General features: G+C 63.5%; 1 protein-coding gene across 6 annotated transcripts in view; it reads left to right on the top strand.

Annotated features, from left to right (window-relative positions):
* FGFR1 (fibroblast growth factor receptor 1) overlaps nucleotides 1-25,478 on the top strand; it is a 31,801-nt gene that overhangs the window by 2,671 nt on the left and 3,652 nt on the right. For 2 of the 6 annotated variants that reach the window (XM_075043447.1, XM_075043445.1), the window contains exons 2-14: nucleotides 4,477-4,685; nucleotides 15,303-15,566; nucleotides 16,316-16,399; nucleotides 16,923-17,098; nucleotides 19,085-19,208; nucleotides 20,003-20,193; nucleotides 21,734-21,878; nucleotides 23,380-23,582; nucleotides 24,160-24,305; nucleotides 24,474-24,595; nucleotides 24,727-24,837; nucleotides 24,982-25,172; nucleotides 25,319-25,441. In XM_075043447.1, the coding sequence (XP_074899548.1) occupies nucleotides 4,595-4,685; nucleotides 15,303-15,566; nucleotides 16,316-16,399; nucleotides 16,923-17,098; nucleotides 19,085-19,208; nucleotides 20,003-20,193; nucleotides 21,734-21,878; nucleotides 23,380-23,582; nucleotides 24,160-24,305; nucleotides 24,474-24,595; nucleotides 24,727-24,837; nucleotides 24,982-25,172; nucleotides 25,319-25,441 (1,971 nt within the window). In that variant the 5' untranslated portion in view covers nucleotides 4,477-4,594. Of the gene's footprint in view, nucleotides 1-4,476; nucleotides 4,686-15,302; nucleotides 15,567-16,315; nucleotides 16,400-16,922; nucleotides 17,099-19,084; nucleotides 19,209-20,002; nucleotides 20,194-20,878; nucleotides 21,030-21,733; nucleotides 21,879-23,379; nucleotides 23,583-24,159; nucleotides 24,306-24,473; nucleotides 24,596-24,726; nucleotides 24,838-24,981; nucleotides 25,173-25,318; nucleotides 25,442-25,478 lie in introns of all 6 variants that reach the window. The other 4 variants (XM_075043451.1, XM_075043446.1, XM_075043448.1 and 1 more) reach the window with 4 other exon arrangements.

A 25,478-nucleotide genomic window follows, 5' to 3' on the forward strand; every position in this document is an offset into this window, starting at 1 on the left:
TAGCTACATTTGCAGTTGTGTTTGCTTTTTATTTCAGCAAATACTTAGTTCCTGACCTGAGCCGCAGGCTGGGGCAAGGAGCGCTGGGCGAGGGAAAGGCTTTTTCTCCCTGTCACCCGCGAATTTTGCCTTTGGCGTGCCCTTCTTCCCCAAGGGCGCCTGGAGGGCTGCTTGTGTTGAGCCTCAGAGAAAAATTGAGTCTCCTTTCCGTGTTTTGGAGCTGGAGGGCATCTGTGCCAGGCAAGGTCTCCCGCTGGAAGTCACCACCTCTCCACCCCGAGGGACGTGTGGCCCTGAGCTGGCTGCAGCCCCCCCACCACGGTTCTCCTGAAGCCTTGCAGACCTGGGAGCCGAGCTCAGCCTCTTCTCCCTGTTGTATTTGGCCTTGCCCTGTTGTTTTTCTGCCTCCTGCGTTACACGCCGGTTGCTGGCGCCGAGGCACCCCGGCGCTCGCCTGCCTCCGGGACGCTCTGACGTGGTGGATGCTGCACGGGCCAGCTCTGCTCCGACGGGATGGTGGCGGCTGCGTGAGCGGAGGCCAAGCTGCCCCGCTCCAGAGCCACCCAGTCCCACCGAGCCGACCGGGGAGATCAGATCCAGGGCTCCCCTGCGGGACGGCACAGCAGCGCGGGAAACCCCAGGCTGAGCCTGGGCTCTGACCCCCTCCCGGTGCCCCAGCCGGGCACCCTGCTCCAGCACCGGCTCCTGCTTTTGGCACCTTGGATGCATTCCTGGGGATGAGCTGTGGGACTGGAAGGGGCTTCCCCGCTACACTCAGCTCACAAATGTTCAGCGCAGGCTGCCGCCTGAGCGTGGAAGGTCCCATCTTGTGCCGTGTCCCCGGGACAGCTCAGCCTGGTGACTCACGGGCGTGGGAGAGGCGAGAGGCAAAAGTGCAGCCCTCGGGGTCCCCGAGGACAACCAGGGAGACAGGTTGCAAGAGGCTGCTTCACCTGAATGCACGGCTGTACGAAGGCGGCACGAGAGCATCTTCCCCGACGCGCGGGCGTGCCGGGACCGTGCGCCCCAGGAGGGTGCTCAGGTGGGCACAGGGGTGTCCGTCACCGCTCCGAAATAGCTCCGTGGGTGTAATGGCCAGTTGTAATTGCAGCCTCGCAGGCAGATCTCTGAGGGGCAGTTAGCCCTGGCTCCTGTCTTACTGCTTCCATTTTTAGTTGTTTGAATCCACCCCTGAGCAGTAAATTGCAGTGTGCCGGGGCCGTGGGGAGCGGGGACGGTGCCCGGCAGGAGCCGGTGACCCACCCTGCTCGAGCTGCCGTCCTCCCCAGCATATGGTTTCCTGTTGGGATTTATATAAAAGCTGTATAAACACGGAGAAGACCCATGCCGTTGTTTGCACAGGTAGGAGCACTCCCCCCCGCTTTCTCACCTCCTTGCCGAGTGGGTGCAGAGGAGCCCCGGGGGGGCAGGGGCAGGCTCCGGGGCTCCCTTTTCCCCTGGGAAGGAGAGAAGGGTCTTTGCTGGCTCTTCCCTCCAGCATCCACTCCTCTCTGAACAGCAGGATTTCCTAGGGTGCTGCTGAGCAGGCAGGACGCTTGGTTTGACCCCCATGTGCAGGATGCGTCCCTGCCCTACACCTGTTTGCCTTTTAGCAAAGCCGTAGCTGCTGCGACCTCCCTTTCTGCCCCGGGGAGCCGAGCATCGAGCATCGTGCACTCCCTCTGGATCTTGGCACGCGTCCTTCCCTCCCTCCCTCTCCCTCCCAGTGACTCTCCCAGATGCGGGGCAGTTCTTCGCTGCCGAGCGATCCGTATGCCATGGAAATATGCTGCTGTCGAGCCCCTGAATCAGCTGGAAGGCGCTCGCTCTGAGGTGTATCTGGAGAAGGGCTTTGCTGTGCGCCGAGCCAGCACTGACTCATTTTTCAGGAACTGCCATTTCTGGAGGCGCTGCGCTCCCCTCCCTCCATCCCTCCATCCCTCCCTCCCCTCGGCTCGGGGCCGGCTCGGGAGGCCCACGCAGACGCTCCGCATTAGGGCATGTTCCGGGGAGCATGTGCTGTCGATAAACAAAACCACTTAGAGACAGAAAATAATTTCCAGAAATACCAGAAGACTTTTTTTTTTTTTTTTTCCACGAAGAATTCCACCTCCCCCTTCCAAACCCTGATAAATTGTTAACATTCAATAACTATTTTAAAGCACGCTGCCTGGCGCCTGGGAGCGCTGGCGCTTGGAGATAACGCCGGTGTTTGCTGGGTGCCGCTTTTCCCTGCCCGACCGCTTGTGTCAATACTTTGGGTCCCAAATGCTCCTGCGCCGGCCAGAGCCGGAGCAGTTGGGGCAGGGAGAAGGCAGCCAGAGCCCCCAGACCTGCACCCTGGCTGGGTTTTCTTGGGCTGCAGAGGCTGTTCAGGGGGTCTGAGCTCCCCGGTGTTAAACAGGAGCCCTGTGGGGCTGGCTCTGGCAGCGGCTCAGCCCATCCGCAGGGAAAATCCGGTGCTTCAGGCAAGGGGAACGAAAGGTCTCGCTCCCTCGCTGGAAGGGGAGAGGCAGCGACCAGGGTGTCCGGAGCTCCGACGGACCGAGTGCGTGGGGAAGATGAGTAGCGGCTTATTACTCACTACGATTATTACTCACTGTTTTTAACAGCACATACTTTAAACGGGCGCCTTATGGCAAAAGGAAGCGCTTCTTCACATGGCAGGTTGGGAACAGCTCGGCGCGGGGCTTCGGGGAGCGTCAGTCGGTCGGGAAAGGAACGGGGTGAGCTCGGGATACTCAGCAAGGGCTACGGGGCACGGAGGAACGGCTGCGCCCCGGGGAGGTGCTCCGGCCTCTGGCTGCCGGAGCCTCGAGGAGGGTTTCGGCGATGGTATCATCCTGTCCACGCCCTGGTCCTTGCACTTCTCCCCGGAGCATCTGCCGCCAGCAGCACCCTGGCCGGAGCAGCACGGCCGTGCTCGGGTTGTGCAATTAACTGGGCAGGGATCTCGCCGGCGAGCTCTTCGGCAAAGCTCAGTGGGACAATTTGACGGCGGCCAGTGTCAGGACCTCGGTCCCAGGCTTCTGCGGAGTTGCAGATGTGTCGCGGGGGTGGAGCGCGGGGCTTTGCTCGCGTCCACGCTGCTGGGAGCGGTTGGCCAGGGGCGGCTGGGCTTGGGCTTTGGCTCCAGCGTCCCCCTTCGAACGTGTTTTGGCAGAGCTCCGCGCTCCCAGCGTGGCGGGAAGGAGGGACGGTCAGAGGGAAGGAGGGATGAGGGCCGTGGAGGGTACGTCCCTGGGGTACCCTGAGCCGGCATCGGGCTCTGCTGGGTCTCCCTCTGCCAGAAGCCGGCTCTGATGCCTCCCCGCACGGAGCGGTCCCCTGGCAGGGGAAGGGGATGGGGACCCGAGGGGACGGGCGAGCTGGAGAGCCCGGTGTGAGAGCTGGCAGGGACGAGAGCAAATTGCTGTATTGGAGTGAATTGCAGTATTGGCTGTGGAAGCCGGGGGATTTCTCCCCAAACGGCCGCTCCGAAAACAGCTGTCGGTGGAAAGAGATCTGCCGCACGTGGGAGCGGGGCCGAGGCGCCGGCTAACCCCTTCGGCTCCGGGAAGGCGTTTCCATAGGGCTGGCTGTGTGCACGCCCTATAGATCCTATAGGAGATGGAGGGGCTGGGGTTTGCAGCAGGATCTGCTTTGCCGGGGGTGCACGATGACATGGACAACATCAGATTTTGGTCTGGATACGTGGGATTTGCTGTGGCCAAGTCTTGGGTCAGCTGCAGCAGAGCGGGGTGCTGCTGGTCCTGGAGCACCCAGGGGTGCTGGGCTGGGTCCTGGCACTGCCTGGGGCATGTGGGGCAGAAGATGTTGTGGAAACAAGGGAGAGAGGCAGGAGGGCATTTGCCGGCAGGCGTGCTCACAGGGGAGAAGTGGCCTTTTGGAGCTCAGCAGAAACATCTCCTCCTGTCCCACAGAACTTGTCAAGATTTTGAGATTAATTTTCATCTGAGGGAAGTTAAAGAAAACTAAGAAATTTCTGGGAGCTGCCACACCGTGATGACCGAGCTTGGGCCAACGGGGGTTTTTGTTTCAAAAATTTTGTGGCATTTTGATCTGTATGGGAGTTCCTCTTTTCGGCACAACCCGAAGTGCAGGAAGAGGAAAGCAGGAGAGCAGAAATATCCTTTCCTTTAACTGGCATTTGAAAATTTCTCCCACCGTTCTGGGAAATTTTGCTGCATTCGATTCTGCTTCGCCAGCGGTTTTACTCTCGACACATCAGCGCTTTTATGCAGGAAAACATAACCCTGCCAGTCAGCGCTGGGTCGCTTCAGGCTGCGGAGGGGTCCGCGGGGACCTGCCACCACGGGTCCAGGGACATCTCGCTGTCCGGGCTGCTCGAGGAGCATCCCCTGCCGCGGCGAGCACGTCCCACCCGCGGAGCTGTGCTGTGCACCAAGGGGGCTAAATGGTGGGATGTGGGGATGCATCTCACCCTGTCCTGACTCTATTTTCCTCCTTTCGCAGCTCGGAGGGGCTGACGGCCCGGCGGAGACCCCCCCCGCGCCCGCCGGGGGCCAGCCCGGTGTCCCCATGGAGTGGGAGTTGCGGAGCCCAGTCGCCGAGCAGTAGCCGCAGCAGTGGGATGTTTACCTGGCGGTGCCTCATCCTTTGGGCTGTGCTGGTCACAGCCGCGCTCTCAGCTGCCAGGCCGGCCCCTACCCTGCCCGACCAAGGTAAGACGAACAAACCGCCGCGGCCGTGCCGGCGAACGCCCGGTTCCCTCGTCCTTTGCGTTTCGCTTCTGCCGATAAGATAGCCGGCCTCCCTTGCAGAAGAGGCAGAGGCTGGCGCGAGGGCCAGGCACGGGGGCTGCGGCGGGGGGCACGGGCTCGTCCCCCGGCAGCGGCACGGTGCCGCGTGGCTGCCCGGCTGCCTCGGAGCCATCGGTTGGTGCTGGCGGGGACGCGGCTCGTGTTGTCTGCTGAGAGCGATTTGCGCGGGCGCAGAAAAGGGCGTGAGCGGTTCCAGCGTTGCCCGTGGACGTTTTAAACCAGGAGGGGAATTCTAGCAAAACCCGACGTTGTTGGTTTGGAGAAGGATACAAAGCCCCGGGGGCTGTGCCCCCAGCGCGGGGTCGTTGCCTGTCACGACGCTCGCTTCCCCTGTGACGATCTGCAGCCCGAGACGTGGGTGAAGCCTTCTCCCACCCCTGCTTGGCACCGGGGTGATCCTGGGCTCAGCAGGTGGAGAACGAGAATTTGGGTGCGGGGTACCGGTGCAGGCTTTGCTAGCTGGCAGCGTGTGGGCTGAACGCACCCTGCGAGACCCCCGGGATGCTCCAGCGTTGCTCCTGGCTGGGGAATGCCCCACGGGGCTGGCTTCAAAGCCGGGGCTGGCTCGGGAGGTTTCTGCAGCCCTGATCTCTGCACCGCTGCGAGGCATCGCTGGGGCTGGAGAGCACGGCCCCAGACGAGGGCATCCCCCTCGCTTTTCATCACTGCTTTCCCCTAAATGCCTTGCAAGGGCTTGTGGCCCACGACAGGCAGGCTGGGGGTTTGCTCTTGCCGCAGCCCTGCAAAGCTCCGGAGGCCGGTGACACCCCGAGATGTGGTGGATGGTCTGAAGTGGGTCACCTGGCCCTGGAGACAGCTGGCCCCAACAGAAAGCACTGCTCTAACATTTCAAAGCCTTGGCCTTTCCCTCGGTGAGGCAGAGAATAAACAGACCAGGCAGCGCCGCGCAGGACTTTCTGACTTACTGCCTTTTGGTTTTAATTACCCAAGAATGTCTGGTCTGTGGGGTACTGCTTTTCTTTTTAAGGCTCACTCCCCCTTCCCTCTTCCTCCCACCAAAACCCCGAGAGGCTGATTGCTGGTGCTGCTGGTGCGGGCACGGTGCTGCGTGGTGCCCCGGTGAACAGCCGCGCTCCCTGTGCCCACGGTCCCTTCACGGCTCAGGGCTTGGGACGGGGTGGGAGCTGGCACCGGCAAGCAAACCGTGCTGCTGGGGTCTCTGCACTGGCCTCGGTGGGGGACGACTGGGTGATCCCGCCTGGAAGCGTGCCCTGATGCTGTGGCTGGCAGGCTGGCGTCGGTGCCTCTGGTTTGAGCAGCAGGTACCCTGGTCACAGACACATCCCATGAGATAGCCGGAGCTGCGCGCCGTCCCTGGGGAGCTGCAGGCTCCAGAGAGGAGCCTGGGCAGAGCATCGCTCACGGGGACCATCTCCGAGATTTTTTCCACTGGCATGCTCACTCCCCGCTTCTGTAAATAATACGGTTGACAGTGGTAAACATGTTTTTCTCAGGAGATTGCTCTTCCTGGAAGAGGTTTCCTGGTGGTGTTTGGGGTAAGGATGGCTCTAGTGCCACCGGGAGAGCGGTGCTGCGGATCCGGACCCGGCTATGGTGCTGGGAAAGCTGTTGGGGTGTTCAAGCCAAGGGCTAATTTGAGCAAAGGTGGTTTTTGGGGTCCTTAAGGAGCCCTGCAGCTCCCCGGAGGGTTTGGGGAGCCGCGTCAGGCGGCGGCGGTGGAGGAGGAGAGGTTGGAGAGGAGGGAGCTGGTTCCTCGCCAGCCTCATGCCAGGGCTAACAATAACCTCTGGAAACGTTTCCCGACACGGTTCTCACCAGGGCGGCCCAATTAGTGCCACAGCAGGAGCCCGGCTGGGGCAGAGTCCGTCCCTTGGCTTCGGGGCCGGCTGGTGGGAACAAAATGTTCCCGGCAGGACGTGCGGGATGGGAAGAGCCGGTCCTGGGCCAGGACCCACAGCCGGGGCCGTGCCGCCGGCACCTTGCAGGTCGCCTGTCGGGGTGGGCTCTGGATCCGACCCTGCGGGGAGTTTGGGGGTCCCTCAGGGTGCGGATGGGGGCTCAGCTCCCGTGCCGTGGGGCATCGTGTCCCCGGGACTGGGCTTGCTGTCCTTCCCCCACGTTGCCGCTCACGAGCATCGCCCGCGCCGGCCGGAGAGCAGCGGCGGCCGAGCTCGGGTCCCCTCCGTGGCGGAGGCAGCAGCTTTCCTGGACTTTGTTCTGGATGTTTATGGGGTTTCAGTTTACTCCCGGTTCTGAGGCAGCTAAGCTCCCTTCTCAGGGAGCGAGTAATCCCCCGTGCCCGGCCAGCGGCCCCTGCCTCGCCGCAGAGGAGGATTTTCAATCACTGGCCCGCCTCTCCTCGTGGCATGGGGAGGGGGCTTGGGAACTCTGCCTTTGTCAAGGGCTCGCTCCGGTTACTGAAAAATCTGCAGCAAATAAAATATTAATGGGCACTTACTGCATTTTATAGTTACCTAAATTTGGAGGTGGTAAAAAACCCCTAGCTAAGGGGAAAAGCCAAGAAATTTCCATGAGCAACCTCCATCGCCTTCCCTCACAAAGCCGGTCTTTGTCTTCAGGTTAAATAGAAACCTGCAGAAAATTGCCGAGAGGTTTTTTTTCCTCTCTCCTTGTCTGCTATTGTCCTCGCTGCTGTTCAGGCATTTCCACCGCTCGGAGTCTGCCTCATCCCTGCCTGGGGGGTGCTAGGGGTGCAAAGCAGCCAAGCAGGTTTTTGTGGGGAGCCAGGCACTGCTGTGTCCCTGGGGAGGGTGTCCTGCCTTGGGCAGCTCATTTTGGGGCATGCTGAGCCCTGATGGCCACCCTGGTCCAGCAGATACTTTCCAGGGGGATGCAACCCTCCGGAGCAGGGGGGGTTTGGCAGAGGAGCTGGGGGCTGCAGCCCCCTCCCAGTGCGGCCGAGCCCCCGTTGGGGCGGAGGGCAGAGGGCTGCCCCATTTCCCAGTGCCGCCGTCCGCCCAGCTGGCCGCAGGCTTAACCTCCCCCCCGGCCCCATCTGCGGGGCCAGCGGGGGCCCTGGTTCCTGGGGCTTTGTTGTGCCCGGCTCATCCAGGGGGTCTTGCTCCAGGCCCAACAGGACCCAAAAGTCCAGGGCTGGAAGCGTGCTCAGCCTGGGCAGCTCTGAGGACCTCTGCGAGGATGGGGCTGTGCTGCTGCCGCCTCCTCTTCTCCCCAAATCTTGCTCAGCGTTGGCAGGAACATTGCACGCGAACCCGGGGGCTGTAATCTGTGTCCCCTGCCCCCAGCAGCAAATGTTTGGGGCTATTTGGCGCAGCTGTAGCTTGGGACATGCCGTCACCGGCCACAGCATCCCCAGAGGCGGCACGGCGAGGGTCCTTGGCTTGTCCCCGCTGCTCCCCGGGTGGATGGCTGGCCCTCAGCTTTGTCCCCATCTCCCCATTTCCCTGCTGTCCAGCCCCCGCCTTGTTTTTGCAGCTCTCGGTGTTTCCCCACCCCTTGCCCCAGGGAGCCGTAGGGGATCAGGTTTGGAGGAGCTGACTCCTCGCTGGAGCCCTCTGAGCAGCTTTGAGGTCCCCTGCCAAGCAGTGAAGCCTTCTGCACTTTTGCTGTTGATGGCAGCAACCCAGGATCGTTACGGGAGCTTCGGGGGGAGCCCAGCAGCCCCCACCCAGACCTCCGAGCCCTCGGTTCCCCCAGACCCCAATTGCTGCAGCCACTCAGTCCCCGGCTCCCCGGGGCATCGCCGTGTCCTCTGGGGCATCACGCTGCTGGCCTTCCCCTCCCAGCCTGTTGAGCAGGCATTGTTCCCCGCCTCCCGCCTTTCCACTCGGATGCTGTCACTCCGGCTTTTAATTGAGGAGGAAAAAAAGAAATATGAGTCTTTGGGAAAAGCGGCAGCGCTCTGCCAGAGCCTGGGCTGCCGAGCTGCCCCACGGTGAGCGGAGCCGTGCAAGGGGGTGTCCCTGTGTCTGGGGGCTGCCTGGCTGTCGAGCCCCTCCATGCGCAACAGCCCGGAGATGCTCTGGAACGATGTGGGGAGAAGAACGCAAACTCTGCCTGCGCCGGCATTGAGCCAGGGCCCAGGCAAAGCCATCGGTTATTGCAAAAAACCATAGGCACCTGTGCGGATTGGGGTGTTCGCTTGTGCCCCCCCCGGGATGGACAGGACCCCCAGCTGTCCCACGGCTGGGGGGAGCTGGTGGGTGAGTGTCTGTGCCCCGAGCTGCTGCCCTCGAGGGCTCCTCTCTGCTGCAGAGCTCTGAGCATGGCCGGGGGTGTCCCGGGGGGAAAGGGGTGGATTTATACTGACAGCTTTGCAAACTACCAACATGCCTGTTAATTAAGTGCTGCTTCATTTGACGTGTAGGCTAGGAAGAGCGGGAGTGCCTGGAGCAGTACATAAATCCCCCTCTTGCTGCCGGAGGAGGAAGCATCCGGGGACCAGAGGGTGGGGAGAAGCCCGCTGCCTCCTGGGCTTGCTTGGTCAGGAAGGGCCATGGGTGCCTTGAGCCCCCCCAGGAAGAGCCATGGGTGCCTTGAGCCCCTCCAGGAAGAGCCATGGGTGCCTTGAGCCCCTTAAGGAAGAGCCATGGGTGCCTTGAGCCCCTTAAGGAAGAGCCATGGGTGCCTTGAGCCCCTCCAGGAAGAGCCATGGGTGCCTTGAGCCCCCTGAGGAAGAGCCAGTGGTACTTTGAGCCCCCCCAGGAAGAGCCATGGGTGCCTTGAGCCCCCTGAGGAAGAGCCGTGGGTGCCTTGAGCCTCCTGAGGAAGAGCCATGGGTGCCTTGAGCCCCCCCCCGAAAGAGCCATGGGTGCCTTGAGCCCCCCGAGAAATAGCCAGTGGCACTCTGAGCCCCCCTGGAAAGAGCCATGGGTGCCTTGAGCCCCTCCAGAAAGAGCCATGGGTGCCTTGAGCCCCTTAAGGAAGAGCCATGGGTGCCTTGAGCCCCCTGAGGAAGAGCCATGGGTGCCTTGAGCCCCCTGAGGAAGAGCCATGGGTGCCTTGAGCCCCCTGAGGAAGAGCCGTGGGTGCCTTGAGCCTCCTGAGGAAGAGCCATGGGTGCCTTGAGCCCCCCCCCGAAAGAGCCATGGGTGCCTTGAGCCCCCCGAGAAATAGCCAGTGGCACTCTGAGCCCCCCTGGAAAGAGCCACGGGTGCCTTGAGCCCCCCGAGGAAGAGCCATGGGTGCCTTGAGCCCCCCGAGGAAGAGCCACGGGTGCCTTGAGCCCCCCCGAGGAAGAGCCGTGGGAGCCTTGAGCCCCCCCAGGAAGAGCCACGGGAGCCTTGAGCCCCCCGAGGAGGAGTCAGAGGTACTCTGAGCCCCCCCAGGAAGAGCCATGGGTACCTTTTGCCCCTGCCCCTTGCCCGCTGGCATCTCCCTGCTGCAGCCTTTCCCCAGGGAAGGAGCACCGGGGCTGTGCATCCCTCCCCGGGAGCAGCCCGGGGGTGCGGGGATGCTGCTGGGGGCATCCCCCCACCCCAACACAACCCAGCCTGGGGGCGTCGAGGTTGGGGGGGGGGGGGGCAGCAGGGCGAGGAGCTTTTTAAATAAGAAAGAAGCCAATCCCCGCGTCCCGGTAAGCGCTTCCTGTTGGGATTAGCGGGGCTGCCGGGCATGTGTGTGCTTTTTCTTCAGGAAATACCTTCGGAAAGCCCCGCTGGGGTCTCCAGGGCAACCGGCGGCCGTGGCCCCGCGCCCCCCGCCCGCATTGTCCCCGCGCCGCTTTGTTGGCCGCTTTATTGCCAGCGCCAGCGCCGGCACAGCCCGCGGCTCCCGCCGCTCTGGGGGGGCTGCGCGGCGGGTTCCTCCGCCGTCTAGGGCTTTGGGGGGGGTGCCCAGGCTTTTTTTTGGGGGGGGGGCCACGGAGCCGCACGGAGAACCGGGGGGGGGGGGGGTTAAGCCGTGCCGCTTCTCTCCCCAGGGCCGCTGCCCCCGGTCCCCTGGCATCGCCGGTGGGGGCCAGCCCCGGGGGGGCTCGGTGACAGTTAGGTGCGCTCGGTGACACTCTCCATCTGGTCGATGCTCGGCTCCGCTTTCGGTTCCATTTCAAAGCTGGAATAAAGTGATAAAAGCGGCGCGGGCTGCTCTGGCCGTTGCGGCGTGCGGGTACTTTTTGGGGGGGGGCTCGCTTTCAAGCGGAGGCACGATCCGCCGGGCCTGGAGTTGCCCCTCGCCTCGCCGAGGGCATCGGGGCTCCCCGCGAGCTGTGAGCGCTCCTGTCCCTGCTGGGATGGGAAGGGACAGGGCTCTGCCCTGCGGGATCCGGACTGGGAAGCCGGTGCTACCTCCCCAACGTCAAGAGTTTAAGTTAAAAAGGGAACAGCGGAGAGTTTAGATGTGCCAGACCTAACATGTGTTTTGCTGCTTTCTCCAGGCAAGCGAGCAGCAAGCGCTGCTGGCATTTTGTTTGCGCTCCTCGCTGTTGCCCTGTTTTGCTCCAAGGGGGCTGTAAGCACCCCTGCAGCTCCCGGCCGTGCTGCTGCAGCTTGGCTGGGGAGAGAAATTCCACCCACTCCGGGCACTGCCCGGCACCCGGCAACGTTTGCGTGATGGTGGGAGCAACCCGGGTGATTTCTCCAGAGCCTCGTCCTGCAGCACAAGGGCAGGCAAGGGCCCGGGGAGGAGAGCCAAGCGTTTGTCTGGCTGATTAAACTTTTGCTAATGTGGCCTGCTCGGGGCTTGCTCGCGCCCCGATGGGAGCAGCCGGCCGGGCTGGCGGCGCTGCGGAGGGGCTGCACCTGGTGCCTTGGTTTAGGTTACAGAAAAGCAGAACATGAGAAAGAGACGTTTCAGGCTGATGGAGTCCAGCGATCAAACGGGCTCACCCTAATTAACATACGTGGAGGGCATGCCGGTAACACGGCTCACGCCGCTGACTGCTCCCAGGCAAGGGGCAGCCCGGGATTGCGCTGCTCCTGGTGCGCCCGCTGCAATCCCTGGTTTTACGCAGGGGCTGCATTTCCGAGAGGACTTCTGTGCATCAGCTGCCGTGCGAGCTGGGCTGCCGTCCCAGCGGCCATGGCACTGTCTGCCTGCCAGGGTCGCCCCTCAGCAACATCATCCAAACCCGTGTGCGCCCGGCCCCACTCCAGCTCGGAGGGTGAGCTAACCTGGACATGCTCATTAGCCTGTGAATTTGTTTTCGGGCTGTTCCCACCATGCTGCGTTTTCCGCCTTATCCCTGAGTGCCAGAGATGTGCTTTGGGTTACCAAAGGGCAGGATCCTGCCTTGCCCTCTGCCTCCCCTCTCCCGTCCATCACACTCGATGCCTCCGCGCCTCCCTGGTCATGCTGTTAATGCAAAACAGCCTCTGACTCGGAGGGGCTGGCGGAGGGGGCTGCTGCCTTTGAAAGGCGATCTGGCCACACGCCGGCGGACCCCGGCCCCCGCCTGCCCGGGCTCCTTGGCACAGCAGAGCCTGCGGCTCGATGGCCTGAAGGAGCGGTGGCACTTGCATGGGGTTCCCGGGGACCCGTGCGATGCTGTGCCCATGGGAAGGGACCTGCCCGAGCCTCAGCGTCGGACTGGGGTGGCTCGAAGTTTTCCCTCCCTCCAAATTTCTTTTCTACCCCCAGGCCGCCCACTCCCCAGTCTGCAGGTCCAGCCGAGAGGTGTTTGTGGAGCACAGGGCTGGCAGGAGCTTCCCTCCCTGCACCAACATGGGCAGGTTTTTCCTACAGATCTTTCCAGGCGAGTTGATGGTGGCAGTTCCATGGTCCCTAGGGCAGGCTCGATGAGGAGGTGACCTGTACCAGCTCTTGGATCCCAGCAGTGTTTTGCTGGCTAGAACTGATCCTGGCCCAGCATCGGTTCAGTTGCAGCGTGGTGGGACCCCGCAGGTCCAGCAGCACCCAACGGACCTCGGCACCGTGGCCGTGGGACGCCGGACCCCAGACCAGCGCATGGCTCCTCGTGTGCTGGCGTGTGGGTGGCCAGGGCCAGGCGACAGGGACATTGAAGGACATTCGTGGGCGGTGGGGGTCCTCTGCAGCTCCAGCCACCTTCTGCAGGTTATCCTGTTCGATAAGAAATAAGTTTGTTGGTGCGTGGGGAAGGGCAGACCTGAACGAGATAAGGGCAGATACGGCTGTGGCTGCAGCTCCGCGTTTTATGTTGGTTTGGGTTTTCGTGGCTGTTTTATCACTCGCTGACCTTGCTCTGTTTGAGAAGGGAGTCAGGACGGACAGGAGGACGTTGTGTTACCGAGTCCCGTGGTGTTCAGGCAGACGGCGACGGGACATCACTGCTGCATTGTGTGTGTTGGAAGATGCCTGTGACTAATCACTTGAAGCACACATCAGAGCTACTAGAAGTGCCCGTCCTGCGAGGCTGCCAGAGAAAACCAGGGGGGAAAACAGGATTGCAAAAGCATGACCTTTCCCCTGCCACCTAAGGGACTCCCACCAGTCTTCACCTTCCATGTTAAAATGCTATGTAACCTCTTATTGATGGATGTGGAGCCCTGGCTTTTGGTCAAGCGAAATTCTTCCCCAGCACACTGTTTTCCTTCAAGTGCTAAGCAAAAGAAAAAGGAGAAACTCTGGAGCTGCTCGTAGATGTTTTCCCCATGAAGCTTCTCATCAGTACAAGGAAAAGTGGCCAGAAAGTGAAGTGCAGATCACGATGCGGTACATGAGAGTTTCTGAAGAGCTCAGCTTTCATTTCTGGCAGTACGGAGCCACTGGTGGGTCCTGGGAGGAGCGGTGCCTTGCTGACGGTCCCAGCCCTGCACTGCTCGCTGCCAGCCTGCGCTCCCTGCCTGCGCTGGCTCAGCTCAGGGGAATGTTTGACCAGGAGGGTTAAGTGCAGGCAGGGACACTGTGCCAGCTTTCGGCAGCTGATGGACCCAGGACAAGCTGCTCCATGGCTGTTCAGGGGTGTGCGCAGAGGATGCGGGGAAGAGGTTGCACTTGTCTGGCACGGTGGGCATCAAGGGTGATAATATGTGTTAGTTCTGCAGTGAGACAGCCCCTCCAACGTGTGCTCGGATGCTGCGGGCATTTGTAATCAGCTGCTATTTTGCAAATTGCTGTGCTCCTTGCCTGGGGGCTGCATGGGTCTCAAGGGAGAGCTGTGGCTTTGCTCTTGTCCCAGTGGCCAGAGTACAGTGCCTGCGGGCTGTGAGCCTGCCGAGCACCTTGGTCCTTGGGGGGAACAGCCCTCGAGCCGCGGATCAGCTGAAGTTTGAACATTCCCAGACTGTTTCTGCAGGACTGGCTGCGCAGGGTTTGTTGGGATTTTCCAGCCCCCGCTCTGAACCCCTCTGATACAGAGCAGTTGCTCTGTGGAGACCTTCGGCTGTGCCCCCGCGGCACCATCGGCTCTTGCCCTCAGCCTGCCCAGAGCTGGCCCACCGCTGACCCGGAGGTACAGTGGAAATTCGGTGCTTCCTTCTGGGATGCTGCCGAGCAGCTCTGGCCCCCGACCCAGCACCGTGTGCCCCTTCGTGCTGCTCCGGACCGAGAGCCGTGGACGCCAGCCCGTGGTGCTTGTTCTGGGATGATACTCACGCTGCATCTGCCCCACGCTGTCGGAGGGAGCCCCAGCACCTATGGAGCTACAGCAGCCTGAACTCTTCCTCGGGCTGTGAAATTTGAAGAGGTGGTTTGAGACCCGGACGTCTGCACCGAGCCCAGGACCAAGAGAGAGCCACTCGCTCGAGGACGGAGCCGTGTCTGCGCTACCAGGGCCAGGAGAGACAAGATCACGTAGCAGCGGGATGGAGAGAAAGGATCTTTGTGCTCCTCACACAAATGTCGCATCGGGGAGCAGCTGCAGCTCTCCCTGCCTAGGGTCTCTGCGAACAGGAGCGCCGTGGCCGGCACCTGTTTTGCCGGAGCTCCCCTGGGCTGACCTTTCCCAGCGATGCCGCTCTCGCAGACCCTCGCTCCCCTGCCTGCTGTCCTGCCGCAGCCCCCCTCATCCCCCCCGGCCTTCCTGCCCCTGCCCTGAAGCGCTCTAACCGGGGCGAGGGTCCTGGTGGCATGGGGACCCTCGCCTGCTTTGCTGGCTGCCCGCTCAAGGTGGTGGGGATCCCAGGACCCCTGCGCAGTGGCAGAGCCCAGCAGGGATTTGGGATGCTCCTGGGAGAGGCTGAATCCTGCCCAAGCAGCTGGCACTGCCCGAGAAGTTTCAGGTTGCCCGTTTCCCCCCCATTTCAAAGCCCCTGCCGCGGCACGCTCCCTCTGGGCCGAACGGTGCTCAGTAAGAGACTGAGGGGCGCGGGAGCGCTTTTGAACTCCCCGGCCACCGAGCGGGTACTACCGCGGAGGTGAAGCGCTTGGTGCTGCTTGGGGTGCTCGCAGCCTCTGCCTCTGCCTCCCCTCCGCTCCGCAGCCGCCCCGGCTGCTGCCGCCGGCTTCCCCTGCCCGGGGCTCACCGGGGCAGCCGGTCCTCGGTGCCACAGCAAAAACATCCCAGCAGCGCATGTTGCCTCATTAACACAGAGCCGCGGCGGCAGCAGCAGCAGCAGCATGGTTTCCTTTGGTCTCTATTTCTTTTCTCCTTTTTTTTTTTTTTTTTTTTTCTCTTCTTCTCTCTCCTAACTCCTCCAGTTCTGCCCAAAGCAAAAATCGAAGTGGAGTCCTACTCGGCCCACCCCGGTGACCTCCTCCAGCTGCGCTGCCGGCTGAGGGATGACGTCCAGAGCATCAACTGGGTGCGCGACGGCGTCCAGCTGGCCGAGAACAACCGGACGCGCATTACCGGGGAGGAGGTAGAGGTCAGGGACGCGGTGCCCGAGGACTCAGGGCTCTATGCCTGCATGACCAACAGCCCCTCGGGAAGCGAGACCACCTACTTCTCCGTGAACGTCTCAGGTTCGTAGCGGCCCCGGGTGCGCAGGGAAGGGGCAGCCCCGGGGCCGGACTGCGGAGCAAGGAGCAGGCTGCCTCCGCACGCCTTTGCATGCTTGCCGGCACGTGCACCGGCCACGCGCGGATCTATCCGGCTGCGCGGTGAGTTTGGGGTGGACCTGCGATTTGGGGGTGCCCGGAGGAGTTATCGGCGCGGTGCGGTGACTTCCTACCTGCTGCAGTGCAGGGAGAAGCAGCTGGAGGTTGCCTGTTTGTCTGCATGGGGCTGGGGGGGGGGGGCTGCGGGGCTGCCCACGGGAGCGGGCACACGGTGGGCACGAGCCGAGGTCCACGTTGGCGTTGATGGAGCTTGTGGCCGGAGAAGAAGGAACGCTCGAGGTTGGGAGGTGCCCGCCGAGGCTTGGGGCGTCTCTGCGCCCGCAGGGTCTCGGCTGCTGCCCCAGAGGGGTTGGTGGCACCAGGCACGGGGCGAGGAGCCGTGCTTGGACACGCGGCGTGGAGCTCTGAAATCACCTCTGGGGCCAAACTGCTCCACGGCTGTGAGCACTGGGACGGCGGGCACTGTCAGCCCTGTCTGTGCTGGTGGGCATGCACGGCGTTCACCCGGGATCCCCGCACCTCCCCACCCTGCCCCGGCCGCCCCACTGGGCACAGTCCCACACCCCCAGCCCACGATGCTCCGGTCCCCGACTGGCCCCGCTCGGGAAGGGTCCATGCACAGTTGTTCAGCTGGGCTGTCTCTTCTCTTGCAGACGCGCTCCCCTCCGCGGAGGATGATGACGACGAAGACGATTCCTCTTCGGAGGAGAAGGAGGCAGATAACACCAAGCCGAACCGTACGTGCGAGATGGGTTTGCCCCTGGTGCTGCCCTGGCCTTTGCAGGGGGGGGCGAGGGGAAGCTGGGGACACTTGCAAGCATCGCCCAGGCATGGAGGAAGGCAAGCGAGGGTGGCCAGGGGCTCCTGCTCCAGCCCAGGGCACCCAGTGATGGTGAGGGCTCGGCGTGGGGAGCAGCTCTGGGTGCACCCGGGCGAAGCAGCCTGGTCAGAGCAAGGGGAGGGTGCTGGCATGGCTACGTCAGGGTAACTGCCGCTGCAGCCACGCATGCCAAGCGTGCACCTTGCAAAGAAAGGGCTCTGCAGGGCTGCTGTGACTCCTGGATAACACCCCATGTCCGGGAGTTCCCCTCCCTGCCAGAGCCAGGCTCAGCTGCCCGCACCTCTCCAGCTTCCCAGCTCAGTCCTGCCCTGGGCACCCTGAGCAAAATGCTGGAGCTCCCTGTGGCAGAAGCCCCGGTGGGTTTGGCCGGGTGCCCCGTGCCAGCCGTCCATGCTGAGCCCCCCTGCTCTGCTCCCCAGAGGCCATCGCTCCCTACTGGACCTATCCCGAGAAGATGGAGAAGAAGCTCCACGCCGTCCCCGCCGCCAAAACGGTGAAATTCAAGTGTCCGTCAAGTGGGACGCCCAACCCCACGCTGCGCTGGCTGAAGAATGGCAAGGAGTTCAAACCCGACCACCGCATCGGGGGGTACAAGGTACCGGAGCCGGGGGGCTAGAGCGGTGCAGGGCAGCACCCTGTCGAGGCAGCCGCTGACCCTGCCTGCGCCGATGCTGCGGGCAGCTGCCGTGGGGCTCAATCCGGCCGAGTGCAGGCTCTGCGCACCTCAAAGGGCTGGAGGGCTCGCTCTGGGGCGGCTTGGGGAGGGGGAGGACCGGGAAGGGGCTCTGCAGCTTAAGAGGCACCGAGCCCCCTGTCCGCGCAGCCCCCGGCGGGGGCAGATGGGCCCCTCTGACATTCCTGTTGCAAAATAGCCCTACGGCAGTGACCTGCTTCTGGGTCATGTTTGCACCAGCTCAACCTCTGGGGGAGGGGGTGGCGGACGAAGCCAGCCTGCCTTTGCCGGCTTCGCCTAATCCCCCCGCCGGGGAGAGGGGGTCTTGGCGTCCCCGACAGGCGCGGGGGCTCCCAGGGCTGCCTGGCAGCCGTGGGATTGCCAGGCTGAAGGAGCCCCTCCAGCGGACGGCAGGAGCTGTGCCAGCAGCCCGGGGGTACCAGCTTGGCGGGGAGGGTGCCCTGGCCCACGTACGGGGGCCACGTTCGCTCCCTGAGCTGGGCAGGTGGCTGCAGCGCTGCTCGCCCGGCACCCACAGGAGGTCCAGGCTGTAGGGTGGGATGGGGGCTCAGCTTTTCTCTTCTCATGGCTCCGGTCCTGCAGTGGGGTTGCTGCTGCTGCAGAAGAGCCTCAGTGGTGGGACCAGAATGCCAGGACCCCCGAGCTTCATCCCTTCCCAAAGGAGAGGGCGGACCACACTTCTCCAGCATCTGGGGCTGCTATCGTGCTGGCAGCAGCTGCAGCCCAGGGACCCCTCCGGGTGACCCTACGAGGGAACACCACCCCTATTTTTCATCTCTCTCAGTTTTCTGGAGCAGGGCTGCAGCCTGCGCGGGGCTCACACCCCTCGGTGGGTGTCTCCCCTGGTGGGACCCCCGAGCCAGCCCGGCTGGGTGCTGCGGGGCCACGGCTTTGGGCACTCGCTCGCCACCCAGTCGTGCGCCGCGTTGCGCAAATGGGATCCGGCCGTGGTCCTGCGTGCCGCGGGCTCCAGCCAGGTGCCAGGGACACGCAGCAGGAATGCGGCCACGTCACGGCTCTGGGCTCCGTGTAGCACGTCCCGGAGAGGGATGCGGGCTCACAGGCAGGGAGGAGAGGGGCTGCTGGCAGCACCGCGGCTCCCCGGACGGTGACAGCACGATGCCCTGGATAGCTAATGGGGCTGAAATGCAGGACTGTGGAAATAACCAGTTTCCAGTAGGGAGGAGGAATGCGGCCGTCCCGGCAGGGAGCAGGGCTTAGGGATGTCTTGCCAGGAGGAGCCACAGCCAGAGCTGGCAGCGGCAGGGGCTGGGCGTAGGAAAGCCGTCCCTGTGCCCGGTGGCCAGGAGGGACCTGGGGAACGCTGGCAGCCCAGCTGAGCCGCCGGGACCCGTCCCAGATGAAACACGCCTGGGTCAGCAACACCCACGGAGGTGCCCCGGGTGCACGGTGTAAAAAGCCCAGGCTGCGCCCTGCCTGCTGACCGGCACGGTGACCTCTCGGCCGGCGGGGCTGGCCGTGGGGAGCAGCACGGGTCCGAGCCCCGGGGCCAGCCGGGGGAAGCAGCTCTTCCCGGACGGCAGCGGCAGGGGAACAATGCCGGTCTGTTCCCTCCGCACGCTGGGGCCAGCAGAGAGGGGTGTCCCTGCGCACCGGGCGAGCCCATCACGCTCAGCTCGCAACATCTGCTTCTCGGCGCAGTTGGCTCCGTGGCGAGGCTGTCCTGGGACAGCTGGGAGCAATTACGGTCCCTCTGTAGGAAAGGGGAAAGGTGACCTCAAAGGGAGATTTATGTCCTGCCTATACGGCGGGGGCCGGGGGGGGGGGCTGAGCCAGCTCTGACGTGAATGGGAACGAGGGCTGGTGTGCTCCAGCCCGACGGCGCTTCGCACGTAACGGGCTCTGTCGTCATCCCCGTGCCCCCAGGTCCGCTACGCAACCTGGAGCATCATCATGGATTCGGTGGTGCCGTCCGATAAGGGCAACTACACGTGCATCGTGGAGAACAAATACGGGAGCATCAACCACACCTACCAGCTGGATGTCGTGGGTGAGGAGTGCGGGGCTGGGAGGGCTAACCCCGGGTCCCCGTCCATCCCACCCTCCCCGAGCAGAAACGGGTGCTGCACCCTGCAAAGATGGGGATGGGGAACGCTCACGGGGACGGGGCACGCTCGCCGTCCCCGCGGCCGCCCGCCCCGGTGCGCACCTCTGCGGCACAGCGGGTCCGCGAGGAGGCGAGGCGGAAGGTTCACCTCAACCCGTTCTGGGGATTTTTAATTGTGGTGGAAATAATTTCATAGACCAGACAGAAACTTTTTCTAATCGCCTTATTAGCCATAATTCCCAGCTGGGAAGGCTGGTCTGAGCAGTTCCACATGTGGAGCTGCTCTAAATGCCAGTAAATGAACCATTAAAAATGTGATTTAATTTGATTACACTGAGCAAACTGAAGGGAACAGTCAGCGAGGTGAACAAAGGGGTTTGTTAATGCTGACTCACCACAGTGGCAGCCGCTTTGTTAACGGCCGGGGCCCTCGTTAGGTTTGTTTGACCTCTGACCCCGCCGAATAGGTACTGATGTCCCCGTCCCCGCGCAGGGATTTCACCTGTCCCTGTCCCCAGCCCCTCCTGGCTGCTCTCACCCCACTGCGGGGGGAGGCCCCCGGGGAAGGGGACGCCACGGCTCTGCTGGGTGCATCAGTGCCCACCCCAGCCGGGGGTCCTCGTGCATCGGGGGGACCGCAGGGTGCACCCCTGCGCAAAGCAGGTGCTTCCCCATGGGTGGGCGGCGGAGCACCCCGATCCCCATCGTAAGGTGCCCCGTCTCCCCGGGTCCTGCAGAGCGGTCCCCGCACCGGCCCATCCTGCAGGCAGGGCTGCCGGCTAACAAGACGGTAGCCCTGGGCAGCAACGTGGAGTTCGTCTGCAAAGTCTACAGCGATCCCCAGCCCCACATCCAGTGGCTGAAGCACATCGAGGTGAACGGCAGCAAGATCGGCCCCGACAACCTGCCCTACGTGCAGATCCTGAAGGTAAAGCCGCACGCCGGGCTGCTCCAAACCCGCGTCCCCGCAGGTTTGCCCGTCCCGTGGGGCAGGAGCGGGGCAGTGGGAGCCCTGCGGGATGGTGGCCACGCTGCCTGGTGGGCGAGAGGAGCCACCCGCGGCTGGGGACCACCGGCTGGAAGCCCCAGAGCCGTCACCAGCCTGCCCGGCTCCGCGCTGGGGTGTCCTGGAGGAGAACGGGCTGAGAGGTGGGCAGGGAGGGCTGCCCGGCTCCTCGGCTGCGTAACGGGGAACGTAATCCCTTGGAAGCCCTAAAGGCACACGCCGTGGGGCTGGTTGGGGCTAGCCCGGAGAGCGAGAATGGCGCTGGAGGTGGGGAGCTGAGCCCCTGATCTGTCCCAGCACGAGCGGCTCCCTCTGCACACACCAGCGGTCCAGCTCCCAGCGAGCAAACCGGCTGCTGTGCAAACTCCCGGAGCTCGCAGCCGTCCCCAGCCGTGCTCCTGGCCGGCTTGCAGGATTACAGCCCCGTGACTGTCTGCCCCTGTCTCCCGTGACCCCCATCCCCGTGCACAGCCCCATCCCTCCCACCCGGCAGCGGGTACCGGGGAGGGGGAGCAGCCCCCCGCGCCGGCAGAGCCGGTGCTGATGCTCCGGGCGCTGCCCGTTTCTGACCGCGTCAATGTGACTCCATGTTGTTGGTCTGTTCCAGCACTCGGGGATTAATAGCTCTGATGCGGAGGTGCTGACCCTGTATAATGTGACAGAGGCGGAGAGCGGGGAGTATGTTTGTAAGGTTTCCAATTATATTGGCGAGGCCAACCAGTCTGCGTGGCTCACTGTCACCAGACCTCTGGCAAAAGGTAATCGGAAGAACGCCCGGCGGGGTGTTTCCTCGGACCGTCAGTCCCCGGCGGTGGAAAACAAAACTCTGGGCTCTCTTGTTTCTGCTGTGTTTCTGGTGCGACAAGCCATGGAAAAATACTCAGCGGGGCCGGCTAGGTTTTGTGCTCTGTGTGTGTGTGTGTCCCGATGTTTCCCCTGTGTGCTTCCCACCCCGTCACGCAGACAGCGGGACTGCCCGGGTACCTGGTGGGTCCGGCACCACCAAACCCGGGTCCCTGTGGGTGCTGCCATCGGGCCAGCCCGCACCTTCACACCAAGCCCGGCCACCCCGTCTGCACGTGGCTGGGGACGACACGGTGCTGCATCCCCCGTCTGTGCTGCCCTCCCGTCTCCAGCCTCCCGTCTCCGTCCTCGTGCCTCCCCGTGTCGTGCAAGTCAACCAGCCGGCTCTGCCTGAGGTTTATTTTTCCATGTAGCCCATTGCCAGCATGTTCAGATGGGCAGGACACTCCGTTTGGTGAAGGGTTTTTAACCAGCATCTCCTTAGGTCCGCCTGGATGAGTGGTCATCCTGAGGGTCTCTCTAGCAGGTCTGCAGTGGTCTCTGTCTGCTCCCCGGGGGTCTGGCAAATGAGACTGGGCTCTCCCTCCTCTCTGGCCTCCTTCCCAGAAGATCTCATGTCGTTTGCTTCTCCGTTTTTTGCTTCCATTTTTCCTTCTAGACGGCTGGCGTTAACACAACAGACAAAGAAATGGAAGTCCTTCACTTAAGGAATGTCTCATTTGAGGATGCTGGGGAGTATACATGTTTGGCGGGTAATTCTATTGGGATCTCCCATCACTCTGCATGGTTGACAGTTCTCGAAGGTATATACTCCTCTTCCTCTCCCTTTCCTCCCTCCTTTCCAATGTATGCATTGTGGTCCGGGAGAGAGCGCTTCCCGGCCCCTGCCCACCCGGTGCTGGTTAGCTTGCAGCAGAAGATCTGCAGGGCTGCTCTCAGCAGCCGGAGCGGGATGGAGCACACGTCCCCCCGCTGTGTGCCCCCCCTTCAGCCCCCAGTTGGGGTCTGCCCCCCCATCGCTCTCTCCCTGGCCCAGGCAATGCATACCCAGGGGAATTTAACCAGGGGCTGCTCCGCTGGAGCAGGATGGTCCTGCGCCCCGGGGCAAGGCCAGCGCTGCCTGCGTAGGGGGGCACGGAGCGGGATTTGGGGGGGGGTCCTGGCAGCGCTGCCTGCGTGCCTGCCTGCCGGGGAGCTGGCCTTGCCCTGCGGCACAGGACCCGTGCCGGGGCTGTGTGTCGCTTCTGCTGTGCTGCCGGGGACGGCTGCCCCAGTCCCCATTGATGCTGCTCCTCGGGCATCAATGCTGCACGGACCAAAGCCTGATAACAGCAGCCGGGAAAGTTTTTGGGGTGCTGCATGGTTGTTGCTTTCCAGTCAAAAACTTTCCCCGTTATCAGCCGCTGCTTTATCAGCCGGGTGTGCTCGGAGGTGGGACAGAAATCTTTGACTCCCTCTTACACCTCTCTCTGAGGCTCTGTTCTTTGGGGGGGGTCAGGTTGGGGGTGCTGCCGAGGGGGGTGCAACGGCAGCTCCCATCCTGCCAGATTCACCACGGTTTGTGGCCGCACTGGACTGTGCCGCTGTGCTCTGAGCTGTTCACGGCACTGACACCTCCTCTGCCACCGGCGGCCACCAAAGCGGGGTCTGCTCCGCAGCACGGCGGGGACGGGACCCTCCTCCCCGCCAGCCCAGGGGTCCCACGGCAGATCCCTGCCACTGGAATTGCTTCTGGCTGCTCTACCCCGAGCTCTCCCCGGTCGTTATCAGTAACGCCTGGACTCCCACAGCCCTGGGCACTGCTGGACGCCCCCCACCATCCCACCGTCCTCAGGGTAGCCCCCAGACCCCGAGAGACTTGCGGCTCCGAGTGCGGGCAGAACACAGCAGCTGGGAAGGGGACCCGTCCCTGGGGATGCCCCATCCCTGCAGCGTGGTATGGGCGAGCAACCCCAGGCCCCGGGCGAGGGACACGAGCCGTGTCCCCCCCACTTCGCGCCTTTCTCAGTTGACCCCTTCCCAGCCCAGGGCCCCAACCCGCCCCAGTCGCGTGCCTGCGGATGCGGCGGAGTCGTTCCACGGCCGTGGGGGTTGAGGAACCCGGGGGTCCCCGCACGCCTTCCCCACCGGGGTGGGCAGGCAGCCCCCCTGGTCCTTGCCGCCTGCTGCACCGAGGCTTCTGGCGATGCAGAGCGTGTCCCCACCGAGCATGGGGAGGAGCCGGGGGGGCTTCCCCCAGCACCGCTCCACTCCTCACTCCTCGGTGGGCTCACGGGTGCTAACGCCCTGTTCATGCCGACCCAGCTATTGAAGACACCCCGGCCATGATGACGTCCCCCCTCTACCTGGAGATCATCATTTACTGCACCGGGGCCTTCCTCATCTCCTGCATGGTGGTGACCGTCATCATCTACAAGATGAAGAGCACCACCAAGAAGACGGACTTCAACAGCCAGCTGGCCGTGCACAAGCTGGCCAAGAGCATTCCCCTGCGCAGACAGGTAACAGAAAGTAGAGAGGGGGTTTGTTTGCACCTACTGCCCCTCCTGGGAGACCTGTCCTTCCTGGGGGGGGAGGTTCTGGATGAGGATGGATGGGGGGGGAGACCCAGGACCATCTTGCCCTGCTGCACATGCCACCTTCTCCAGCCTTGTGCCCGGCCGTGGCACGGCGTGGGGACCGTCCAGGGGCTCTGCCCCAGACTGGCAGCACAGCGAGCAGGGGGGGCCGCACAGCCCCTCCTCGCCCCCGACTCGGTGCAGCTCAGCGGGGGCGATGAGGAGGACCAGAAGGATTTACAGCGATTTAAATTTTCGAGCAGAAGAGCGTGTTTTACACACTGAGGAGACAGGAGGACTCCCAGGCTGTATATTTTGTGGTATCAGCGTGCCAGGAATTAATTAAAAACTACTTAGTCCAGGTCCAACGTGGAAGCAGCGCTGACGGGACCCCGTGCCTGCAGGCAGAGGGGGCTGCAGGCAGGGTTGGGGCGCGAAGGCTCCTGGTCAGCATCTCCCTCCCGGTGGGGGCAGCCGGCCGCGGCCCCCGGCGCTGCATGAAGGTAACCCACAGTCCCCACTGCAGGTGTCGGCCGACTCCAGCTCCTCCATGAACTCGGGCGTGATGCTGGTCCGGCCCTCGCGGCTCTCCTCCAGCGGCACCCCCATGCTGGCCGGCGTCTCTGAGTACGAGCTCCCCGAGGATCCGCGCTGGGAATTACCCCGGGACAGGTGAGGTCCCATCCCCGCTGCGTGCGCTCTGCCCTGGCGACGAGCTGCTGGAGCAGCCATGGGTGGGAGCGTGGTGGCACTGCGGATGCCGTTTGCCAATGCCGGTGACCGACCGGCTTCCCCCCCCGTGGCCGCCGGCCCCCGCGTCAGGGTCTGTCCTCCCACCAGGCTGATTCTGGGCAAGCCCCTGGGAGAAGGGTGCTTCGGGCAGGTGGTGCTGGCAGAAGCCATCGGCCTCGACAAGGACAAGCCAAACCGCGTGACCAAGGTGGCGGTGAAGATGCTCAAGTGTAAGTGGTGGCGAGAAGGGGGGGTCCCGGCACGATGCCACGGTCCTGGCTGAGGCCGGGTATGTGCAATGTGCGGGGGGGGACCCAGCCTGGCCCCCCCACCCCAACCGCTGCCTTCTCCGCCGCTTTAGCCGACGCCACGGAGAAGGACTTGTCCGACCTCATCTCTGAAATGGAGATGATGAAGATGATCGGCAAGCACAAGAACATCATCAACCTGCTGGGAGCCTGCACGCAGGACGGTGAGGGCGCGCGAGCGGGGAGGGGGTGTCCCCTCTGCCGCCCCTCCGGCTGCCGTCCGTGTGCCGGGAGGGGGCTAACCCTGCGCCCGCGGGGTCGGGAGTCCCCGCTCCGTGGTCCGACCGCTCATCCCACCATCCCCGCAGGACCCCTCTACGTGATCGTGGAGTACGCCAGCAAGGGCAACCTGCGGGAGTACCTGCAAGCCCGGCGGCCCCCCGGCATGGAGTACTGCTACAACCCTACCCGCGTCCCCGAGGAGCAGCTCTCCTTCAAGGACTTGGTCTCCTGCGCCTACCAGGTGGCCCGAGGCATGGAGTACCTGGCCTCCAAGAAGGTGAGGAGCTCCCAGGGAGCCGTGGTGGGATGGGAAGCCCGGCGGCTGGGCTTGGGGGGGGATGCACCCTTCCCTCCCAGCCCGTTTCATCGTGGGGAACCATCTGGGGGCTTTGGGGACCACCTGACGGCCCCGCGCTCGGTCAGTGCATCCACAGGGACCTGGCGGCCAGGAACGTCCTGGTGACCGAGGACAACGTGATGAAGATCGCCGACTTCGGTCTGGCCCGTGACATCCACCACATAGATTACTACAAGAAGACGACAAACGTGAGTGGTGGGCGAGGGGCTTCGCCGGGGTGGGCGA

The sequence above is a fragment of the Buteo buteo genome, chromosome 12 (genome assembly GCF_964188355.1).
Source record: "Buteo buteo chromosome 12, bButBut1.hap1.1, whole genome shotgun sequence".
NCBI classification, from domain to species: Eukaryota; Metazoa; Chordata; class Aves; order Accipitriformes; family Accipitridae; genus Buteo; species Buteo buteo.